The 24,309-nt window shown below is 46.7% G+C and overlaps 1 protein-coding gene across 4 annotated transcripts in view; it reads left to right on the forward strand.

Moving 5' to 3' along the window:
- FOXN3 (forkhead box N3) overlaps positions 1-24,309 on the forward strand; it is a 389,249-nt gene that overhangs the window by 154,497 nt on the left and 210,443 nt on the right. For 3 of the 4 annotated variants that reach the window (XM_058292566.2, XM_058292581.2, XM_058292573.2), the window contains exon 3: positions 13,824-14,380. In XM_058292566.2, the coding sequence (XP_058148549.1) occupies positions 13,838-14,380 (543 nt within the window). In that variant the 5' untranslated portion in view covers positions 13,824-13,837. Of the gene's footprint in view, positions 1-10,272; positions 10,440-13,823; positions 14,381-24,309 lie in introns of those variants that run through there. The other variant, XM_058292549.2, reaches the window with a different exon arrangement.

Raw genomic sequence — 24,309 nt, forward strand, 5'->3', positions numbered from 1 at the left:
ATAAAAATCTGAGCCAAAACATGACCATTAGAAGCAGGTTTTAGATGTAGGGTTTTGAAAGCACCAAATGAAATCTGGAATCAAATTCAAAACCTTTCTCACAGAGTGGAAAATGCTTTGCGCTTTCGTTTTGCCTTTGTGCAGTGCCGTCACTCATCCAACATGTGCATATGAATATTCCTTCTGACGACCTGGGCTTCATTTTAAGGTCAGCCTTCAATTTCTAGAGAATATAATTTGCTGCTATTTTTAGAGCATCATGATTGCTTGTAATAACTAATGGAAAAAACGCAACAGAGAAATAAATGTGTAACAGCTGTGTCTGCTTAAACTTGATTAAAGGCAGTAAAAAAAAAGTAAACAGAAGAATGAATGTGACAATAGAAGAGAGAGAGACAAGTATCCCTCTCATTGTGAAAAGTTACAGACATAACTTGCTCCACTTTGCAGGCCTGCGATGTCTGTGTTTAAAGTTTACTTTCCTGTTTGTCTTGAGTGGGATCAGTGTTGTAGTGAATAATTTATAGCCAGCATGAATGAGCTCATTAGTCACCTTTTCAGACTTTAAATGAGTTTTGTGGTTGTCATTACACGAGCCTTCTGTTCAGCCGCTGAGCAAAATGACAGTTTGGCAGTTGGCTGCCTTGTTGTCGGCAGGTCTGCATTGGCTTTTGTATTTCGCTGGAACCTTCCCTTTCTCACCCTGTGCTGGTCTAGTAACTCACATTTCAGAAGCCTTTTGCATCCTGAGTTTAAATGAAAAGTTTTTTTGGGGGGGGCGGGCGGATTGAAAAAAAAAATCTTTTAGTTGCGTCTGCCAGAGAAAATGCAGCGGCTGGACTGAACATTTCAGAAGCTACTGTGTATTTATCCCCTTTGTGGCTTGGTGGGAATTTCAAGTTATTCAAAAAGCAGCAAGCTGGGGAGTAGTTGTGATGCGGCTGAGCCAGGCTCTCAGTTGGTGGTAGGCATTTTAGGCAAAGGATGGCAGTAAAGTTTGGAGAGAGAAGGATGTTTCAGAGCAGGCTAACACTGTTAAAATTCTGAACACCAATATGATGGGGACGTGTGTGTGTGGATAAAGAAACTTGCTACAGCAACTCTGCTAGGCTGGATTTCCAGGGTCAGGGAAACCATCTTTTCCCGACAGAGGGGTAGACAAATGCTCCTTCAAGATCCCAGCCAACACAGGGAGACAGGACCACCAGGAACTGCCATGACTTTCCCCCCACTTCTACCTCTCCCCAGTCCAAGTCACTAGGAGAAAGTGGACTGTGGTCACTGCTCGCTCACCATGCCCTTGGAGACCTGCTCTGGAGGCAGGTGCATGGGGAAGATCAGCCTGGGCATGCCAGGAGCAGGTGGGATTTCTTTGGAATGGATATCATGAGATTCATTTCCCCACTCTACCTGTGAACTTGGCCTGGGCAGCCTGACATTCATTCCATGGGACTGGACTCTGTTGGGAGTCCGCGTCACTGTGGCACGGCCACCGTGGCCCCCGGGGGCCGCTGCTGACACTTGCGGTGGATGGTGCTCAGCCAGCCGCCTGGACCGTTTTGAGGTCTCGCTGACGTTTGCTGTGAGCAACAGGCTCCAATGGCTGTTGCCACCCGCGTGGGCAGCACCCCCTTCCGGGATCCATATTGTTTGACAGCTGGCCTAGCCCTGTGTGAGGCATGTAGGAAAGATGCTCAGTATTTCTCTCTGGAATAAATGCCAACTTAAAAAGGACGCCTGGTTGTTTGGGGGCCAAATCTTTAAAACCAGTCAGAGTCACATGTCTTTGAGTACAGAGAAATGAGGTGCTGTCAGCTATACCCACAGGCAGAGAATTAGCCGTCACCCCTTATTAGATTGAACACTCACATGAGTCTGGGCTTCGCAATTTAGGGGCACATTTTGCTTACACCTGAGTTGCAATATTAAAGGCACAAGAGATACAATTTTTGGAAAGAGAGAGAGTGTGTGTGTGTGTGTGTGTGGTGTTTCAAACAGAAAGTGCGGGTGAATTTAGCTGATGTAGTAGAGGAGATTTGCTGTTGTATTAAGTTGAATAAAATTGCTAATATCCCAAGAAGAACTTGCTATGGCAGGAAAATCGGTTGTTAATATTTTAATCCGTGGACTGTTTCCCAGAGAGCTCATCAAATTAGGAGCTTTTACCTTGTTTTGAGAAGAAAAATTGATTGTTTTCTTTCATATCCCTCTGAAAAAGTAAAAGGAGAGAAGTTCTGTCTTGGCATGGTTAAGACTTTGGCAGACTTCGCCACAGAAACCCATGAGACTATGGTACTTGGTGTACTCACTGAAGAAAGGAAAACAATGAGAGCTCTTAAAAACTTTGGAGGAGGAAAAGGCTGGATGATGCGAATTTCTTTGACTAATTTATAGAGCTTGTAGGTACCAGTTTGAGAGAGGGAGAACCATGAAAAGAGATATATTTCTTTTTCTGTTAAGTAGGTGATGGTTTTGATTCCCAGTATGCCCAATACTATGAGAAGTATAAAATAGTGTACCTGCCTCTCAAGGCATTTGCAGTCAGCTTGGCTCCCAGTATCTCGTTCATTTCTTTTGTGTTAGAACGATAAGCCATGCCGTAATGATTTTGACATAGGAGCTGAACTTTGTTTTTTGTTGTTGTTGTTGTTGTTTTTACAAGCAGTGCCTTTTCATTCAGTTTACAAACCCCCCTTTCCTACCTATCACCTTCATTATTTCCTCTACACAGTTTTCCTTGAGCCCCACTACTCCCCCGCAAGAAGTTTTCTAAGAAACTGAATCAGTTTATTTGAATTGTCCCTTGGTTCCTCAGGCAACATGGCTCCCAACTTGGGAGCCGGACAGTGTGGGTTCAAATCCCAGTCCCTTCACTTACCAGCTGTGTAACCTTGGGCATGTGGCCAACCCTCTCAGTGCACCAGGTTCCTCAGCCATGAGGTGGGGATAATAATAGAACCTACTTCATAGGGTTCATGTGAGACTGAAATGAGTGAATATTTGTAAAGCCTCAGGCCACTGTCTGGCACCTAGTAAGTGTTATGTAAGCATTTGTTCAATAAATAAATGGGATCCAGGGGCACAGAGTGGCAGCCTCTTTTAGGGGGACTTCCTCACTGCAGAGAGTTTCCCTGGGAGGGCAGGGGAGGCAGAAGCAGTAGGGGTGAGAGTGTGGTGGAGCCCAGCTGGGCACGGGGTTCTCTATCAGATTTGTAAAAATAAGATATATCTACATTCATTCACTTACAAGTATAATTTGTTATAGGAAACCAGTCTGGAAATAAAGAGCAAACGTTTCCCTACTCCCTCACAAATTCTTAATTTGAGAGTATTTTCCCTCATCTTTGTGCCTATTTAAGAATTTGTAGAGAAAGTTTGATATTCAGAACCTATAAATTGAAAGCCTTCCCTCAGCCAGACAATAGACCTTGTAAGGCAAGATATACTTTTTGTTATACCTAGCAATTCTCCTGTTTGCTCAGAGCACCAGCCTTTTCAGAAAGGGATCATTTTATCTCTCCTGGTTGAAAAGATTTTAAAGCATTTTGTGGAAAGCTTTGCAAACGTATTTATTTTTTCCCAAACTCTTCCTTTATGACATGTTTGCAAATTGTTTCACACATTTAGTACATGAGAATGGGAAAATGATTCAGAAAAAGGAAAGCTTTACTTAAAACTACTGGAAAATGGAAATGGGAGGAAATAATGGAAACAGGAGGCCACCATGGCCCATATATTATGCCACTAACCTCTTATTTCAGCAATTTCTAAGTTTTCACGAGTTTAAACGATGCCCCAGCAAAACACCCTCCTAAATACAGTGTTGCACATTTCAGTTCATTCATTCAGCACATATTTATGGAGTGTCTTCCTGCCTGCCGGGCACTGGGCTAAGTGCTAGGTGTACTGTGGGGCATAAAATAGACACGGGTCTGTCCCATGGAGCTTCTGGCCTCATGGAGGAAGGCAGTCTGGATGTTGACCATCTTATTATGGCATTGCCCGAGGAAGAATTCCTAGATCTTGGATATTTAGGGTCAAAGGCTGTGCTCCTTGACGTTTTAGCTCATTTTGTTGGATTGCCCTCTTGAAAAGTTGTACCAAAGTTATATTCCCACCGACACAGGCACTGGCATTGGGATGGTCGCATTCTTTTCAGTCTGTGCCAATCTGATAGGGGCAATGAGCTATCTCAAAAGTTTTAATTTGCATTTCTTTGATTTACAGCAAGGCTGAGCATCTTTTAGTGTGTTTACTGACACTTTTCCTCCTCTTTTTGTGAATTTTCCCCTTTTCTCCTTGGAGCAATCATTTTTTTCTCATATAGTTATGAGTTATAAATGAAAAATATGATCCCTTTGCCATATGTGTGGCAAATATTTCTTCATTTTTTCGGTTGTCTTTTAACTTCATGTCCCCTTACACTACACACAAATCTAAAATTATTACACAAATATATCAATACTTTTCTTCTGCTTTATTTACTTAACTATGCCAGGGCACTGTTAGCTGTCCTTTACAAGTATGAATCAATTTAAACTTCATCACAACCCAGTATTAGACAGCTAAAAGGGTACTGATGCAAAATACCAGAACTCTGTTGCCTTTTATAAAGGGTATTTATTTGGGGTAGAAGCTTACAGTCCCAAGACTCTAAAGAGTCCAACTCAAGGTATCATAAGAGGTACTTTCTCATCCCAAGTCATTGGCCACATGTTGAAGCTAGAGGGCAGGTGACGTCTGTGAGGATTCAGCTTTCCTCTTCCTCTTAAGGCTTCATAGTCACAGCTTTTTCTGATCTCAGCTGTAGGCTGGCATAAGGCTCTTCTCTCTCCCTGGGGCTCATTCCTTTCCAGGCTCAGCTGTTTTTTTCTCTCAACAAGGTCAGTTGTAGACTATCAGGCTCATTTCTTTTCCAGGGGCCGCAGGATCCTGTCTAATGAGCTGTCTGTATTCCTCTGTGTTCTTCTCCTTTTTTTAAAGATTTATTATTTCTCTCCCACCTCATTGATTGCACTTGCTGTCTGCTCTCTGTTCATCTTCTTTTTAGGAGACGCTAGGAATAGAACCCAAGACCTCCCACGTGGGAGGGAGGCATCCAATCACTTAAGCCACCTCCACTCCTCACTTGTTGACTCTCTCATTGTGTTTCCTCACTGTGTCTCTTCATTGTGTCATCTCGCTGCATCATCTTGTGTCAGCTCGTTGTGCCAGCCTGCCACATCAGCTTGCTGTCTTCTTTAGGAGGTACAGGGAACTGAACCTGGGACCTCCCATGTGGCAGGCGGGCACCAAGCTGCTTGAGCCACATCTGCTTTCCTTCTGTGTGTTCTTGATTGAGTGTCCATTTATATAGTCTACCAAGCGGGGTGGGGACTCAGTCCTGCATGCCCTAAAGATTTGGTTGAATCAAAGCCCTAATTTTAACATCATTTAATCAAAGGCATCTCAGCTGAGTCTAATACAATCAACAGGTATCATGCCCAGAGGAACAAGCCAGTTTACAAACATAATCAATATCTCCTTTTTGGAATTCATAAATACTATCAAACTGCTACAAACCCTATGTAGTGGCTATTGTTCTTATCACTCCCCACCCCCAATCCTTTTTTTTTAAGATAAGGAAACTAGGCAGAGAGAGAAAGTACCTTGAGGAAGGTTACCCAGCTAGCAATGGCCAAGTTAGAACATGAACCTGGTCTGTCTGTAACTGCCCTGGTCTTGGTTTTCAGCTGTGTGTGTGTTTGCAGTTGCTTCGTAAATGCTTACCGAGTCTCACCCCATCCTTGAGGGCAGTCCCACGTCTTATTATTTCTCTGGGCTCCTTTCTAGTCTCCTCCAGAGTACTGGGCATATAGTGAATAGACGCTTAATAAATACTTGTTGACTGAATGAATTGACTAAATCTGGATTCCAGATCATCAGCCCACACTTGTGTTTATGCCCAAAGAGGAGGTGACAGGTTCTGTATTTCCAATTTGCCTCCTGGAGGGACTTGACAAGCCCAGGTTTGGCTAGGGCAGCACAGCCCATGAACTTCACTTCACTGCACCGGCTCAGCTGTACTTTCCTTTACCACACAACCCCCTTCCCTCCTCAGATAAGCCTCCTGGCTTTAGTCCCTCCTGAGGAAATTCTCATAAACCTTTTCTCAGGCTCCACCCTTCAGAACCTGTCACGTAAATACAAAGAATGTACAAGAGGAAAAACTCCAATAAGGGTGACCAGAAAGCCCAAATGATGCTTGACCAAGTCTTAAAATACACCAAGTTGAGAGTGCTGGATGTCCTTCCTCCAGAGAAGTTGTTTTAATTTTTTTGTGTTGTTTTGTTTTTCACCTTTTCCTACTTTATCTAAAGGAAGAGCACTCCTCTTTTATGAACTCTTGGATGAGCCAGGATTAAGGAGTTATCTTCGACCACAGTCTCTCCTTGTCTTCTTATAGTCGACTATTTGATAATTTTCTTGATTCTTCCTCTGAAGTCTTCCTTGCATTCATTTTTTTTCTGGTGTCACTATTTATTCTCTAATTCAGTGGTTTTCAAAGTGTGGTTATCTGGCCAGCACCAACAGCCTTACCTGGGAGCTTATTAAAGATGTGAGTTCTCAGGACTCTCCCCTCCCCCCAGTGCTGCCCCCCCTAGTCAGAAATTCTGGGGGTGGGGATCAACAATGTGGTTTTTTTTTAAGGTACCAGCTGCCGGGGACTGAATCTGGGACCTCGTATATGGGAAGCCAGTGTTCAACCACTGAGCCACATCGGCTTCCCTGAATTGAAGTTGTTTTTTTTTTTTTTAATTCCTTGTTCATTTTCCTTGTTTATTTTTTTCAGGAGGCACTGGGAACCAAAAGTGGGACCTCCCAAGTGGGAGGCAGGCGCTCAACTGCTCGAGCCATACTTGTTCCCAACAATGTGTTTTAACAAGTCCTCCAGTGATTCTGATGCATGTTAAAGTTTGAGAACCACTACTCTTATGGAAACCCTCCTTATCACTGAACCCTGTAAATATAACAGTTGCTCTTTTTAGAAAATTTGGAAGGCATAGGAAAAAAATGCAAGAAGCAGGTAACAAAAATCACCACTTACCACTCAGAGTGAAGCAATGTTTTAATAGTTTAGCATTTTTCATGTTCTTTCTTAAACACAGTTTTAAAACACATAGTCTTAATTCCCTTTTGTATGGATTACTACAATGCTTTCTGAGTGGTTCTGCCTGCTTTTGGTCTTCCTTTCTTTTTTCTTGTCCTCCGCCAAAATTAATCTTGGATTCACCATCTCATTCACCTTTTTAAGCACATCACTGATAGTGCAACTTCTGGGCTAAAAAAAATAGGCAGTGAGTCCCCTTTGCCATTCAATTTAGTGCCTATAAATGGCTCACGCTGGCATTCAAGGCGTTTTGTGATGCATCCACTCTTTTGCTCTAACATGTATGCTCCATAGGGACAAAAACCTCATAACTCTGGCATCCAGCTCAATGCCATGTAATTGGTAGGCAGATGGAGAAACATGTTGGAGGAAAAAAAGCACAAAACTTAAAGGGGAGGGGCATTTCTTTTCACAGAGGAGGAATTAAAGTCCCACAACTGACTGGGGATTGACTTGGCTAGAATTCTGGTCTTCCGGCTCCCAGATATGTATTCTCCAGCCCACATCCAAATGGGATTGCCCAATGGTCCATCAAGTCCCTAGTCAGGAAATAAGTGTTTACCAGAGTGAGCTCTAGGGCACAGGTAGGCTTCTGCTGTCCAACATGTTTGCAAAACTGGCTCCAACACTTCACCTTGTTTCTTTGGGAATTCTTAGAATCTGAGACACGGTACTTTTGAAAGTCTGAGGGGATACTGAGAATGGGGTTGTTCCTCAGCTAATTTGACCCCGGTGTCCTTTTGTCGGGGAGCATATTCGAGAGCCAGGGCGTGTGGATTTACCAGCCTTTGGCTTTCAGCAAAGGACAGGATCCCTCATTTCAGACAGGCAGATGGACAGATAGGTATGTGCAACCCGCTTCTGTATCAGGCAGGGCTGGTCCACCACTTCCTTTTTGGGGTGACACCTCACGTGGCTTGCCACATTTGTAATAGAAGAGAGAAATTGAGAAATACATTTGAGAATGCAAGAGACCCAAAACACGCAGAGCGTAAGAAAGGTGAGCTGATCAAAGGCAGCCTCGCCTCACCACACCCCACTGTGTACGTTCCTTTGATTCTGCTTTATGGCTTCTCTTGGCCCAAGGCTTGCTTCATCTTTAAGTTTTAGTTCGCCTAAGATGACTGGTGCAGCCCTGGAGGCTCAGAGCTTGCAGGGGGAGTTTTAAGGATGACATGTGCAATCATTTTGGGCTTACCCCCCCTCATTTTGAACCCCAAGCAAGAGGGAGAAAGAATATGCCACCTCTAATAAATTTAAAGAGGTTTCCAGCTGTGGTGGGAGTGTCTTTGGAAGATGGGGAGGACTGAAGCAAGTGATGGGGTGGGGGGCTGTAGACCATTTCCTCCTCTCCAGGCCAGCACTGGGCTTGCAGGAAGGTTTCTGGGGTTTGGTGCCAGTGATGAAGAGTCTGCCTGCTTTGATACACTGATGGAGCGGGGGGAACCTGCCCTAGACTGAGCAGTAGGAGACTGGACCTCCTGCCCTGGCTGTTACCAGTTGTGATTCTTAGAGTCTCTGGGGTGAGACTTCAGAGATAACCCAGTTTGTCTCTCCCACTTTTGCACCTTTTGCAGATTGACCTTGGCTATGTCAAATCAAGTACTCAGTAACAAAGGGGTGGGACGGGAAGTCGCCAGCTGCTACTGTGAATCATCTGGGTAGGGTCCATGCTAAGCAGGTAAGGGAGTCTGAAAGTCATGCCTTGTTGGAGACTTGCCACTATCCTGAAGCTTTGATAAGGGGAGTAACTCTCAGGTTGATTAGGGTTTCCTTCTGCTTGGAATTAAAAAAAAAATTCAAAAGACCTGTTGGGGGAGCAGATGTAGCTCAGTGGTTGGGTGCCATGTATAGATCCTGCGTTCAATCCCCCATACCTAAAAAATCGGATTTTTTAACAACCTGCTTTGACTGATGAAAGGGTGTTGCAAGCCAGGGGAGTTTCCGAGGGAGAGCACCCCAGGCCTTCCCACTGGTGTTTCTGCATTTTTGGGAGGGTACAGAATGGCCTCGAAGGGATCAGTTGGGCTCAGGGCATATTGTCGGAGGCGTGCCCCGGACATTGGCTACCTGGGAATGGTATGCCATCCTCTTTTTATTTATGCCACCACCAGGGTGTCCTGTTGGGCTCTCCAAAGGCAGCTGGTTGGTGTGGCCTTACCTGGATGGCCCGTTCTCTGGAAGTGTTTGGGGACTGGTGGAGGGAGGTAGCTTGTGCGGTAAATTGTCAGTCAGGTCCAAGAGAGCTCTAGAAGCACGGGGGATGAGCTCTGTTTTCGCTCCAGGCCTAGAAGTCGGCCTGGGCGCTGGACACAAACCCCTGGACAGGCCCCACCGGAGTAGGCTGCAGGACAGGCCCCCGGCTCTGTAACGGCCCCCTCCCTCCCTTGGAAGGCACGCTCCCGCAGACGACCTGAAGAAGCGGCCACCTGGGCGGGAGGCGGCAGTCCCTTTTGTGACTTTCCTCCCGGGGGCACGAGGTGGGCCCTGGGAGAAGTGGACTCGCTTCTCCCCGTCGCCAGCCTCGGCCGCCTCGGAATTCTTTTCATTTTTACTTTCGAGCCTTGTAAGGCCGGCGGATGGGGTCCAACCGTTCAGGCGACGCGCTGCCCCCGGCGCAGCGCCGGCCCGCCCGGATAGCCGGAGCCCGGGGAGCGCCAGGCCGCGTGCCGCGGGGCCCACCTGTGCCGGCCCCGCGGTACCGCGGGGCAGCGAGTCGGCGGCCCGGCTGCGTCCCTCCAGCACCCAGGCCCGGGGCGAGAGGCCGCCTGGGGCGCGGGGGGCGCAGGCAGGGGCCGCTCCGGCGGTGGGCGCCCCGCGCCGGAGGCCGCCGGCGGCCCGGCCCACGTTTTCTCTCTCTCCGGCTCCCTCCGCCCTCTCCGCCGCGTCCCTCCCCGCCCGGCCTCCCTCCCCGCGCTTCCCCTCCTCCTGCCTGGTCATGTGTCGCCTTTTTTTGTTTGCAGTGGAAACAATTTCTCGCGGCTCGGCGCGCCCGGACCCGACGCGCCGCAGCGGAGGCGAGCGGGAGGCGGGACGGGGCGGGGAGAGCGGCGGGGCCGGTGGGAGGACGCGCGGCGCGCCCGGCGGACGCCGCAGGTCCCATGCCGCGCCGCGACCCCCGCGCCCCTGCCGCCCGCACCCGCTGCCGCCGCCCCCCGCCGCCCGCCGCCCCGGGCTCGCCGCGCCGCGCGGCCTCGGCGGGGCCCCGAAGCGATGCCCGCGGGGCGCCCGCCAAAGTTTGCCGGCTCGGCTGAAGGGCTGCGGTGGCCCCGCGCCCCGCTCCGGCCAGGTGAGTTCGCGCGGAGCCGCGTGGGGACGGGGATGGCCGGGGGCGCCGCCGCCCCGGGGTGCGCCTGGACGCCAGCTCGCCGCCCTCGGGAGACGGGGCGCTCCGCAGCTTCGGGGGGGCCCGGGCGGGCGGGGGGAGCCGAGAACCCCGAGCGCAGAAGTTGCTGGGTGCGTGGAGTTTCCTGCCTCGCCGTCCGGGCGCCAGCCCGGTGCCTCATTTCCGAGGGGGCGCCCGAGGGAGCAGAGTTGGGGCTGGGCGCGGAGGGCGCGAGCCTCGCCGACCCGGGTGCGGGGTGCCGGCCGCGGGGCGACCCCCGGCTGAGAAAGAGGCGCCGAACAAAGACCCCCTCCCCCAAACTGGGCCGGCGGGGCCCGGCGGCGAGCGTCTCCCGCGCCCCCCGGGCTCGACCCCTCCTGGCGCCGGCCCCCTTCGCACCCCTCCTCGGGCCCTGGATGAGGTGGGGGGCGGCGGGCTCGTATCGATCGGGTGTAAGGGCTCCGCGGCGCGGCGGGGAAGAGGTTTATGACATCTGACCGGCAGTGAAGGCATGCGAGCTCCCAATTGCCCTGTGTGCGGGGAGAGGAGCAGTTTCCCCGTTGCCGGGCAACGCCGCCGACTGACGCGGGACGCAGCCAATCGCCGCTCCCGCAGGTCCCCTTGAAATGTTTTTGACAAGTACAGTAGACGCGAGGGGAGCGCGTGCGTGTGCGCGCGCGCGCGTGTGCCGGGGCGGGGTAGGGGGCCGGCCTTGCAAACTCCGCACTGCCCCGCCGGGCTTGGGGAGGGTTTCTCAACTTTTTAAAGTTCACCTGGACCATCTGTTGAGACCTGGGCCAGTCATGTCTTTGGCAGCGATTTGGGAGACCGCATAGTAGGCGAGAAACTAGCTTTCCTGCTGCATTTTCTCCGATTAACAGAAAAAAGGATAAGACACAGCGAGTCACGCACACGCTAACAAAACCAAAAGGAGGGTGTGTGTGTGGCGTGGAACATACCCAATAACAAACGAAAAGTGGTGAGGAGGTCTCCAGGGTGCAACGATTTATATATCTGGTGGAGCACCCTTATTGGCCACAGATTAGAAAGTGCTTGCTTAACTGTAGGATCACATGATTCGACTCTTTTTTTTTTTTTTCCCTCCCCTCTAAAATAGGAGGAAAAAAGATTTGGCGAATTATGTAGTTCGAGTATAATAATGGAAAACTCCTTGGCTGTGGTTTCTGGAAACTGCTTTTTAAAAGGAACTGTAGAGCTCAGCCCTTCATTCTGTTGCTATAAAACGTGGGATTTATAGGGATGCAGCTCACAGTTGGAAGGCTGAGACACAAAGACAGTGAGCCAAGTGCACTGGACCCCAAGTAACCCTCTTTTCTTGACAATGACATTTTCCTAAAAAAAAAACCAAAACATATTGCTGGTAGTGTTTGTTTAAAACAAAAGAAAACATGGAGAATAGCGTGTTAGTTCCTTTGGGAAGCTCCTGACAAATAAGCAAATTAAAAAGAAAGAGAGCAGCATGTTGTCATAGCAACAGTGCAATTAAATTACTTTACTGTCAGCCATGATATAATTTTCCTGTTTGGAAGCTCAGGAGACATAAAACTTTCATTTTGAGCTCAAGTTGACTTCAGTGGCTGCGTAGTTCTTATTTGTACTGTTCCCGCGGATCTTCCTGGTCATCAGAAAATAGAAATCTGATGGGATCTGAGGAAACTTTGAGAGTCAGAGCCTAGCTTTGATTCCTCCATAAAGAACTTAGAAACAGTACCAGGCTGGACTGTGTCATATCCCCAAACCTAAAGATACTAGCTCATTTTTTCTTTAAAATGTATCATGTACTACTCAGGGGAGCCTCCTTATTAGACAGAAAGAAATATTCCCTGTGGATGAACCTGAGGCAGCTGAACCACCCTGCCTCAGGCAGACTTGTGAGCTCCGTGGTAAGTTTTCTCTCCTTAAGAGTTGGGTGAATCACAGCAGTTCAGTGAGCAGGTTTTATCTGCCTACCTTTTGCTGCAGTTCACAGGTGTCCTTGGCTGCTATTTGGTGCCCACATTTTGCTTTCTAGAATTCCGTTCTAGAGCTTCCCCAGCTGAAGTGGCAGCTCTTTTAGATTTAGTGATACTGAAGCTCTAGAGCCTTGGAATGAGCCTGACTTTGCTTTTGATGTGTTCTTTCTTTTTTCTAGATAGGTTGTCTGATCTTTTTGCTTAGGGGGGGGAAAAAACAAAAACAAAAACCAAAGCAATTTCTTAAACCAAGCACATTGCTTTGGTGCTACAGACCGAGAGAGAGTACTAGATCGTTTTCATTATCTTTACTGCTCTTTGTATCTTAAACTGAATGCCAGAGGGTTGAACATGTTTGTATCTGCATGGGTCCTTCTGTTTGTGGATGCTCCCTTCCCCCCATTTTCTTTCTCATCAGATATTATTTCACTCCTTGTTCTAGGTCATTGATAAAAATGGGGGTAGGGTTGGGAGGGGGAATTCTTGTTGCAGTCTTCGTTGAATTTGCCTCCCTGTCTTGAAGCTGCCAGTTACTCTCCTGACTTTTTTTTACCAATTCTAATTTCAGTTAATGGCTTGTCTTCACATTCCCAATTATTTATGAGGTGCCTAAAGTTAACTGGCTTTTGCATTGTGGGAGTAGTGTCCCAGTAAAATTAAATGAACTTCTTCCTCAAGTTTGAATCCACAGAATTCCTTGTCATCACTCTTTAGACTTACCAAATGTAATTAAAGTTGCATAGTTTTTGGTCATATCTTTTGTGGTCAAAAAATAAAAAAATCACTAACAAATCATTTCTCTCCAGTTGTGATGGTGTTCAAATGGAAACAGCTTCACTGAGTCTGAAATAACTGGTCTAAACATACAGTTGGTGGTGTTTTTTTTTTCCTTCCCGGAAAGAGAAATGTATGTAAACAATGAGACCCGTAACACAAAGTGTCAGGGATTATGCATTTTGATTATTTTGTTGAGGCTTAAGAGGATATCCACATCTATGTATTCACATAGTATGAATGGGAAAACTGGGGCACCCAGAAACAACTGATTTTCTCAGGGTCACAGTGAGAGTCTTCCTAGATGGAAGAAGAAAGCATTGTGAAATTTCCTCTTCCTTTTTGTGATGTATTTGCACCATAAAGGTGCTGTGGGCATTTTCAGTCTTGTCCCATATAAAGAGCTTTGGGTCACCACGGTGCTGTATTACTTGCCGATTTTACTTGCTCGTGTACCTGCCTGTGTGGTAGAGTTTTGGTGTACCTGTGTGGGTAGGGGTCCAGAGGTGGCTGGGGAAGATATGGGAATTAGGAGAGCACAAGCTGCCTTTCTGTTTTAGGTTTTCCCAGCTCATCTTTTCCTTTTTAATGTGTTTACTAGGAGCCTTCACGTAAATGGGTCCAGTCATGCCTCCCAGTAAGAAGCCAGAAAGCTCAGGAATTAGTGTTTCCAGTGGACTGAGCCAGTGTTACCGTGGCAGCGGTTTCTCCAAGGCCCTTCAGGAAGACGATGACCTCGACTTCTCTCTGCCTGACATCAGACTAGAAGAGGGGGCCATGGAAGATGAAGAGCTAACCAACCTGAACTGGCTGCACGAGAGTAAGAACTTGCTCAAGAGCTTTGGGGAGTCGGTCCTCAGGAGCGTCAGCCCCGTCCAGGACCTGGATGATGATACCCCCCCGTCCCCCGCCCACTCGGACATGCCCTACGATGCCAGGCAGAACCCCAACTGCAAACCCCCCTACTCCTTCAGCTGCCTCATATTTATGGCCATCGAGGACTCTCCAACGAAGCGCCTGCCCGTCAAGGATATCTACAACTGGATCTTGGAACATTTTCCGTATTTTGCAAATGCACCTACTGGGTGGAAAAACTCAGTGAGACATAATTTGTCATTGAATAAGTGTTTTAAGAAAGTGGACAAAGAGAGGAGTCAGGTAAGCCTTCTGTGTTTGTAACACAAGTTTTTGTTTGCTTTTTTTTTCCAATTAAATATTTTTCTGCATTAAAAAAAAATCTTTAAGGTGTATAAATTAAGCCACATGGAAATAGCAGTTATAAATGGATAATTTTACTTTAATTCATTTTTAATAATTGCAAAAAACTTCCCTTAAGTATATTAAAGAGTATAGATCGTATTTGTATTATATCGAGGGTTTCCCACTCTATCTGTATGTAATCACAGCACAACGAATGACTCATAGACTTTAACTGGGTCACAGTTTCATTCCTCATTAGGATAGGTCACTTGTATTTTAGAGTCCAAGTAAACATCTGTATGCCAAGGGTAGCCACTGACCCTGAGGTTGATATATATATTGGAGGAAAATTGCCATCAAGGCCTAGAGAAAAATGGTATTTATTTTCATTCTGAATATTAACTTGGGGAAAGGCATTCTCTCCAGTATTCTGGAATAAATGGACAGTATTGGACGTTGGATGGAGACTTTGCGGGTACCTATGTACTCCAGAAATAAAGTGATGAGTTTCCCACGTGACTTTCTTTAAACCAGGTATGCCAAATGTTTGGCAACTTTGAAGCTCCCTGAGTATAAAAAAGTAGCACAGGGTAGGGTTCCCATTAGGGACTGACTTAAAAAAAAAGTGGTAAGTAATTACACTTTTGGCTTTAAAGCCTTAGCTTGACTTTCTTGAGCTTTATGGTTGGCTAAAACAAGGTGATTTTAATAATTTACCTTACACTTCTTTTAAGGAATATAATGGTTACAGTTGAGATAGGATTGGCTGTTTGAGGTGAAAAACATCATTGAGTTCTGAAAAGTAGTGGAGTCGCAGTTAAAATAAATTGCCGGAAAATGTTTCCTGTGCAGGTTTCTTTTCCAGCTTTGCTTCCCGTGTTAATGGTGCCACTGCGTGTAGCTGGCTCTGCCCTTCACCCCTTTGGAAGGTCAAGCTTGTTCTCAGCACCACTATTGTGTGGACCCAGCCATTGTGCAGGGTTGGGGCCTTTACTTTCTTTCCATCTAGAAACACGTTTCTGCTTCGAGTCTGGCGCCCGAGAAAATTCTACTTCTATGTGGAACGAAAGGGTCCAAGTGAGCAAGCTGCGGCGCCGTGTTTCTTTTTGCTCGACCTGGACATGTTTGCAGGCGCTGTTCACCCAGAGTTTTTGTTCAGGACAAGCCGGGGCTTTTCTGGGGAGTGCGGGTGCAGGGCTTGGGGTCGGGTGTTGCCTGGGCAGGAAAGATGGGGACACCAAAGGGCTTTGCAATTGATCACGGGGATGGAGTGTGCAAGCGTGAATATTTATGAGTGCTCTGGTCCCTCCTTCCCCAGGTTCTTAGTTCTAGTAGTCATTGCTCAATTGCTCAATTCAGGCGCACCACTTCTGTTCCAGAGGGGGAGTTCCCTGACGGTGCAGTTCTGTGTTTTCACAGCTGCCTGCTAGCTTTCCTCCTCGGCTCCACCTCTCCAGGTATTTGGAGCCCCACCTCCAGACCTGGCTTTCTGGGTGAGTCAGGATGATTCTTGAACTGAGAGGAGAGTCCCTGCTTGCCGGTGTAGATCCATGTCTGTGGTGTCAAAAGCTTCTGTATAGTAGTTTCTCATGGCAAGAAAGGGGAAGTCTTAGGAAACAATTCCAGAGTTAGAATGGAGAGAGTCCTGTTCAGGTTCCCCAAAGCCGCCTGTTACTGGTAAAGCAACCAACAGGGCTCTCTGTTTGTGTGAAACGATTCTGCAAGTTACTGCCTGCCTGTGTCCCTGTACTTGACGTAGTGCCTGTGCACGTAAAAATGCTTTAGCAAAGGACACTCTGAAATGTTAAACAAGACCATCTCCACGTGTGCAGGAGGACTTGGAAGGATTGCTCGGCAGCCTTGGGAGTCACGAGGAGACGCTAAATGGTGTGTGTCAAACCACATGGGGTGGGGTTGGGGGGCTCCATTTCCCCTCTGCCCACACATACCCCGAATTCTGGGAAGCATGCTTTCCAGACCTGCCATTTATCAAACGGAATAAACACAGATGTTGCCTGTTGAAAGGGAATGGTTTGAAGGACTCGGGCCTGTTGACCTTCTGAAATGTTGAGGTTTGACTTCCTAGCTGGACTGACCTGTGTTGACATGTTTCTCATCAAACACTGGTCTGTTTTGTGGTTGGGAGTTGTGTTCCCAGTGTTTGCGATGCCACGTGAGCAAAGCAAGGAGTGTGTGCTTTGCTCTTTCTCCTCTTTCCCGGCTTACCCGCTGGTGGCTGCTCGGGAGGCTGGCGCCCAGGTCCTCCCAACGCACTGCCCTGGTCCATCGCGTGGGGTTTCCTGCTGTGGCTTTCTGGGCAAAGCGGAAGGCATTGCCCCTGATCCTTTGCCCAGTGAAGCCCCGTAGCTGGACGGGTAAACTCTTCCCAGGGAATTTTACCTGGTGGTAATTTATGCACGGAGGTCCACGTCATCCTAGTGACTGAATGCCCCTGAATGTGGGTGAGAAGTAAGTTAGATGAAGGGGAGAGTGGAGGCTGAAGGAGCCTTGCAAGGTGCGTGTCCTGAGTTACCGATTGCAGTTTAAAATTTCCTTTTAAAAGTGAAGGACTCAGTTAGTTTTTTTCTTTTTCTTTTTTAAAGATTTATTTATTTATTTTCCCACCTTCCCCTCCTCCCACCCTGCTGTTTTTGCTCTCTGTGTTGTCTTCTCATTTTCTCTCCTCTGGGACTCACCAGGATTCGATCCTGGAGACCTCTGATGGGGAGAGAGGTTCCCTGTCAATTGCGCCACCTCAGTTCCTGGTTTCTGCTGTGCTTCACCTTGACTCTCCTCTTGTCTCTCTTTTGATGTGTTGTCATCTTGCCGCGTGACTCGCGCGGAGTCAGTTGGGGCACACACTGGCCTTCGTGCAGGCCCTAGCTTGCGGCACAGGCACGCTTTCTCTTCCTGTTCACCAGGAGGCCCCAGGGATCGAACCTAGGTCCTTCCATATGGTAGGCGGAAGCTCTGTCACTTGAGCCACATCTATTTCCCCCAGTTAAGCTTAATAACAGTGAGAATGTGGGATTCTGTGTGCTCCTTGTCCTGTGTCACCAGGATGTCGGGAGGGAATGGCCTAGATTGTGTTAGATTCACCTGAGGTATGTAAACAGCAACCCCTTCCAGGGCCTCTCCCTGGAGATTCTGATTCAGTAGGTCTGAGGTGGGCTGGGGTAACTTGGTAGTGCTAATAAACTTCATAGGTTTTTCTGAAGTACAGCCAGGTTTGAAAATCCCAAAGTAAGAGGCTTTTATGGCTGCTTTCCAATGTGGAGATTTCATCGTGAACATAATCTCACAGATGAATACATCAAGAGAGAAGAGACAATTTTGCTTCCCCTTTATCTTTTAAAGAACTTTAAAAGGTAGAATTTTACTTTTGTTTTTTTTGCTATGAAAAATTTCAGACATATCTGAAAGTAGAGAGAATAGTATAATGACTAAATATGCCCATTACACACATATCAGCCACACTTAAATTCACTAGTTAATGAGGTTTTGCTATACTTCTTTTATTCATTCTTTTTTTGTTGTTGCCTCTGCTTACGTATTTTGATGCAAATCCTAGCCCTTATGTCATTTATCCCAACAAATTTCAGTGTGCATGAGTAAAAATTACTAAAAATTTCTTATATAGCCACAATGCCAGTTGTCCCCCCTAACAAAATTAACAATTTTTGGTGTCACCTGATGCCAGTTCCATGTTAAAATATCCCTGATTGTTTACAAAATGTCCGTTTGAGTTGCTTTGTTAGATTTGGGATCCAGTGCATTTTGTATTTGGTTGTTAGGTTTCTTACAACTATTTTAATCTCTAGTGGTCCTACCCCTGTTCCCCCTTTCAATGCCCTTCCTTGTTGAAGAGACCTATCCGGTGGGATGTAGAAAGCTCCACTCTGTCTCCTTCATGGTTTCATTTAGCTTGTTCCTCTATCCCATTGTATTTCCTGCCAATTAAATGGAAGGTAGCACTCAAGGCTAGTTCACATTCTGGTACAGCTTTTTCTCTTTTTTTCCCCAAGTGATTTTTTTTTTTTTTTCATTTGAATGTATCCCTGTATAGCTTTCTTTTTTTAAGTTTTACTCAGACATCATACAGTCGACCCAAAGTGTATAATCAGTGGCTGTCATTATAATCACAGAGCTGTGGATTCATCACCAGAGTCAATTTTAGAACATTTTCATTGCTCCAAAAAGAAAAACTCCATACCCCATATACCCTTCTATTGTTGACAGTAAGCATTGGTATAGAACCTTTGCTACAATTGAGGAAAGAATGTTAAAATATTACTGTTAACCATAGTCTGTAGTTTTGTAGCAATACCTCCTAGGTGGTGCTATACCCTTCCTGCTGCAGTACATCAGGAGGCACCACAGGCCGGTGGACCCTCTGCTGGGGATGCTGAGATCCAGCTGTGGGTTCACATGGGCTCAGCCTGCTCCTTCCTCTGAAAGTTCCCCATCGGCCTTTCCTCTTAGGGTTTCACCTGTTGATGATCTTTGCCCAAATCAATCAAGGTAGAATTTGGGATTGAGTTTTATATACCCTAAATAGAGATTTCAGGATTATTTAAGATTAGTGTGTATTTTTTTAAAAAAAGTGTGTACTAACCTCTCTGCATACTTGTAAATGAGAAGTTAAGTACAATTGTTTTTTTAGATCCACTTATAATGGTTTAGGTATGAATGTTTCTGTTTCTGTGTATTTTCTTTGCTTCTTCTCTTGCCACTCAAAAAACATTGTTGTCATAAGAGGGTTTATAAGGGAAACACTGTACAAAAGTATGTTTATTATATGCAGGGGCTTGAGTGCTTCAAATACAATTTTAGCTTATAAATGTAGGCAACTTGTCTTGGTAGAAAGAAGCTTGGATTGCAAGCCAAGTCACCTGGTTCTAGTTTTGATGCCTGCAGAACCCTCTGTCTGTGGGGCCTGTTTTCTCACTATGGAAGCAAAGTTTGTAGTTGTTCATGGCTTCTTCACCTGGGCGTCTTTAGGTACAGGGGCTCTGTGGTCCATCTGAATTTATTGTAACATTGTCCTGTGACTGTGTATGCTTTTTGCATTTTCCTAGGGAGAGGATCCTTAGATTTTGTTGTTTAGTTTTTAAATAGATTCTTAAAGGGTGCTCTGACCCAGGAAAGACAAAAAACCACCAGTATTCTATAATAACTGTGGCCATGTATGGAACACTTAACTTTGTACTTTCCTTGTGCAGTATCACATTCACTCCTCATTATAATGCGATGAGGTCAGTCCTGTTATTTTCCTTCTTAAATTAGGAATTAAACTACGAGTTAAGCTTGGTGTGGTTAAATAACTTGCTGGAGGTCACACAGCTAGAAAGAGACAGAGCAGGACTTTACCTTCTTCCCTTCAGTTCTTAAGGGTGTGTGTTTGACCCTGGTGCTTGATTTCGCCTTTCAGAATAGAGATGTTTATAGATTCATCTATGTGCTTCCTCTAAACAATCTATGAACACAGGTTATAGGGGAGTAAAATAACCCAGATGAACCCAGAATTTACTCTGGGGGTGCCAGGATAGAGAGAGGTAAATGTAGAGAATATTTTGCGATGTTGAAATGGGGCCCATTTCTCTGCCAGTGAACGTGAAATTCTCACGTTTGCTACCCTCTCAGCTTCCTGTTTCCAGGCTCTGTCCCAGGTCACCTGCCTCCCAGGCCCCTCCATGGGACCCCACCCAAGTTCAGATCCCCTTTCTGCTGTGTGCACACCTTTTCCATCCTGGGCACTGAGATGCTTTTTCAAAGGCAGCCACTCTTGGGTGGCCCCCTACCGGCCACCACCCCCCCCCCCCGCCCCCGTAGGGGCAGATTACCTGTAGTTTTCTTTTCTTGATGTAAACATGGAATGAAGAGTGTTTCCCTTTTATGTGATCTGTGACACTAGTTAACCTACCTGTTTAACTGAAGGTCATTTTAGGTGGTAGAGATGACTTTTTTGGTTGTTGTTGTTACTGATAATTAATGCTCCTTGAAAGACTGTTCATCTGACGCTGCTGGGCAAATTCCTAAAAATCATGGTGGTGTCAGGAGGGTGGGACATGCAAAAACGTGATGTGATGTGGGACAGACTCTTGCGTGGTTCCTGGGGCACTTGAAGTCCTGGTCATCACGGAGCCCGGGTCTGTCTTGCCAGCACCCAAGACGACTGCCCGTCTCTCACCAGGGCCACTGCCGAGCAGGCCGTTTTCTGTCCTCTGTGTCACAGAAGATGTCCTCTCAGAAGGCTGAGACGTTTCCAGGGTTTCTGAGGGGCCTGAAAAAAAGAGACCCCATGTCCCAGGCCTTGGAATAGGAAGCTTTTCCTACCCAGGTCCTCCTTGGTCCCAGGAAATCTACTAGATGGCCCTCGGCCCTGCTCCCGCGCGCTCCTTCCTGCTTCCACCAGGCGTTAGATCCTTGGCTGGGGAGGATGGGTCTCTCTTTTCTGCCCTGGCTAACTGCTCCTTGTTTACTCTTTATTCATTCACCAAACTTTTAATAATGCCTGCTGTGGTTAGTACCACCTCTACTAAACACCAAGGGAATTTGAAATGGGATCTGTGGTGGCTACAACCTGCACACAAGGCAGTGGCGGGCCAGAGAGCTCCACGCACAGTCTTCCAGCCAGCAGAGCTCCAGCAGCAGCCCTGGCTTCAGGGCTCTCTCCCCCTCTTACTCATCTGTTTCCTGTTTCTCACATCATTGCACCTCTGCTTCAAGGATACACTATTCTTCCAGCCTTGGCAGTGACACCCCAAGACGATGTAGTTGCCCTTGATGTGCGTCCGTAGAAGGCTGCTGGGATGCTTGGTTGCTTCTGGACCCCAGGGCCCTACTGGAGTATTTGTCCAGTATCCCCCCCCCACACCGCCCCTGCCCCCACCACTTTGCGTGAACTGTTCAAAAAATGTCATTCTCTTCCATGGTGCGTTGTGGCACCTGCCTGGTCCAGGAGGACCTCCATTGATAAGCTGCCCACGTAGCCAACCGGCAAGAGGTTGTTTTCCAAACCTCCCCTGTTGGGCTGATGAGTCTCTGGGATTTTCCTTTGAAGTCACTTTAGCTGCGGGATAATTCTCTGTAGTAAATAATATAGGAGGTTGGCACACTGACCTATTTGAAAGTCTTGGGCTTTGGTTCTTTCACAAATAGTGATGGGTTGTTTGGATTAATCTATACTCTCTCTCGGAGTCCTTGGTCTTCCTAATGCTCTTAAGCTTTGGCAAGATGATGGGGGGTTTTAGATTTTACAGACAAGTCTCCCGACTTTCCAAGGGACCCTTATTGCACCTGAAACAGAAGCCAGGCATGTAATTTTAAAGGCTAATGTGATGTTTGCTTTGATGCCACGTTATTAGGAGGGTCTTTCGTTTATGGATTTTGCTTTCATGTGGTCCCCTTAAGGTGTTTTCTTCCTGCTCCCCACCCCCTCACTTTCATCTTCTTTGCAGCATCTCAGTGAATGCAGCATCTAACTAGCCCTGTAAGGATTTGTCCTTTGGCCATGTTTGCTTCATCACTGACCCAGAAGTTTTCAGACTGTAGAGGTTTATTCAAGTTGTTCATGTGGAATACAGTGTAGTTTGAGATTATTTGTGAATTCCAAAAAGAAAGATTATGTTTGTAAACTGGTCTCTTCCTCTGGGTGTGATAACTCTTTGATTGTATTAGATTCAGCTCAGATGTCTGATTAAATTATGTTAAGATTAGGGCTTTGATTCAGCCATGTCATTAGAGTGCAACTCAGCATTGAGTCCCTGCCCTCTGTGGTAGGCTCTATAAATGGACGCTCAATCAAGAACACACAGAAGTAGATACACAGAGAAGATAACAAGATCCTGAAGCCCTGGGAAGAAAGATAAGCCTGGTAGTCTACAGCTGACCTTGTGAAGAGAACAGAGCAGCTGAGCCTGGAAAGAAACAAGCCCCGGGGAGAGAGATGAGCCTTATGCCAGCCTACAGCTGAGATCGGAAGAAGCTGGGACCATGGAGACTTAAGAGGAAGAAGGAAGGCTGAACCCTTGCAGACATCATCCTCCATCTTGCTTTAACATGTGGCCAATGACTTTGGGTGAGAAAGTCCCTCTTATGGTATCTTGAGTTGGACTCTTTAGGACCTTGTGAGTGTAAGCTTCTACCCCAAATAAATATCCTTTATGAAAGCCAACAGAGTTCTGGAACTTTGTATCAGCATCCCTTTGCATCAGCACTGCTAATACACCTCCATAGTGGTAGACCATTGGTATCTAGTTTCCTGTAATTTGGGGGACTTTGAAGGCCCTCTGTTTATTGGTCATTCAATAGCATTATTTGGCAATGTTGAAAGTGAAAAATTTTTGAGATTTGGTTCTTGTCTCTTAAGAGCTTATATTCCAAGAAAATAGGATGAATATTACACCAAAAAACCCCCCAGTAAACCACCATAACTTTGGGAAGAGTGCCTGATCAGAAATGCTTGGGTCCCTGATCAAACGGTAGTCAGGAAGGTCTCCTTTCCCTGAAGAGGGGCATTTGGAGCTGAATAGAATATTGTGATGGGCAAGTTTTGAATATTCCTCTTGGGAATATGTGCATAATTGTTACCAAAGTGTTCTTTGGGTGTGGGAGTGAGCCTGAGCCCTCCAAGGATGGGTTAGTTAGGATGAGGCTTGACCATTATAGAAACTCCAAATAATGGTTATTTAAACAAGCTAGAAATAGATTTCTCCATACCATAAAGAAATCTGGAGGAATTGGACAGACTCACATTCCACTTGTCCTGCTCTGCTGTCCCTAGTCCATTGCTGGCTTCCATTCTCAAGGTGTTCTCATTGTCCAGGCGCACCAGCCAGCAGGCTTGAGCAAGCTGGAAGGGTTTGGATAGCTGAGGGAAGGACAGAAAGGAGTCCCTGCTGATTTTAAGGGGCCTTGCCAGAAACCCCACACTCTGCTCTCATCTCTTGGGTTAGAATCTAGTCACATGACCTCTCTGGACTGCAGTGATTGCTGGAAAATGTAGTCTTTTAGTTGGACCTATTGCCACTCCAAATGAAACGTCAGCCTGTTACTAAACAGGCATGAAATTCTCTGCCACAGAGGTCTAAATGGTGAGGAGATGAATGTTGCTGGACCCAGAGGATACGATGGGATAGTATCATGGAAAGAGATGGGTGGGTGAAGAGGTCATAGAAATAAGAGTGGGGAGTTGGTGGGGAACCAGGATGCTGAGGGAAAATGTAAAAAATTGCTTTAGTAACTTAAGCAGAGATGCAGATCTGTATTTTAAACATTGCAGTTAACCAAGGTTTTTTTTTTAAAAGATTTATTTATTTATTTAACTTCCCCCCCTCCCCTGGTTGTCTGTTCTTGGTGTCTATTTGTTGCGTCTTGTTTCTTTGTCTGCTTTTGTTTCTTTGTCCACTTCTGTTGTCGTCAGTGGCACAGGAAGTGTGGGCGGCGCCATTCCTGGGCAGGCTGCACTTTCTTTTCACGCTGGGCGGCTTTCCTCACGGGCGCACTCCTTGCGCGTGGGGCTCCCCTATGCGGGGGACACCCTTGCGTGGCAGGCACTCCTTGCGCGCATCAGCGCTGCGCATGGCCAGCTCCACACGGGTCAAGGAGGCCCGGGGTTTGAACCGTGGACCTCCCATATGGTAGACGGACGCCCTAACCACTGGGCCAAAGTCCGTTTCCCAACCAAGGTTTTATCTCAAGATATTCTGGTTAAATTGTTTTTAATATCTTCAAAGCAAGAGCTTGATAGAGGTGAAGATGTGGTCTGTGCCAAGTATGATAAGCAAAAAAGCAAGGACGTATATGGGTGAAGATAGAGAGTAGTGTAGAGTCATTCTTTTAATAATAATGGATGGTTTGCTTTGTAAGATTACAGGCAGTTCCAA

The sequence above is a fragment of the Dasypus novemcinctus genome, chromosome 3 (genome assembly GCF_030445035.2).
Source record: "Dasypus novemcinctus isolate mDasNov1 chromosome 3, mDasNov1.1.hap2, whole genome shotgun sequence".
NCBI lineage: Eukaryota > Metazoa > Chordata > Mammalia > Cingulata > Dasypodidae > Dasypus > Dasypus novemcinctus.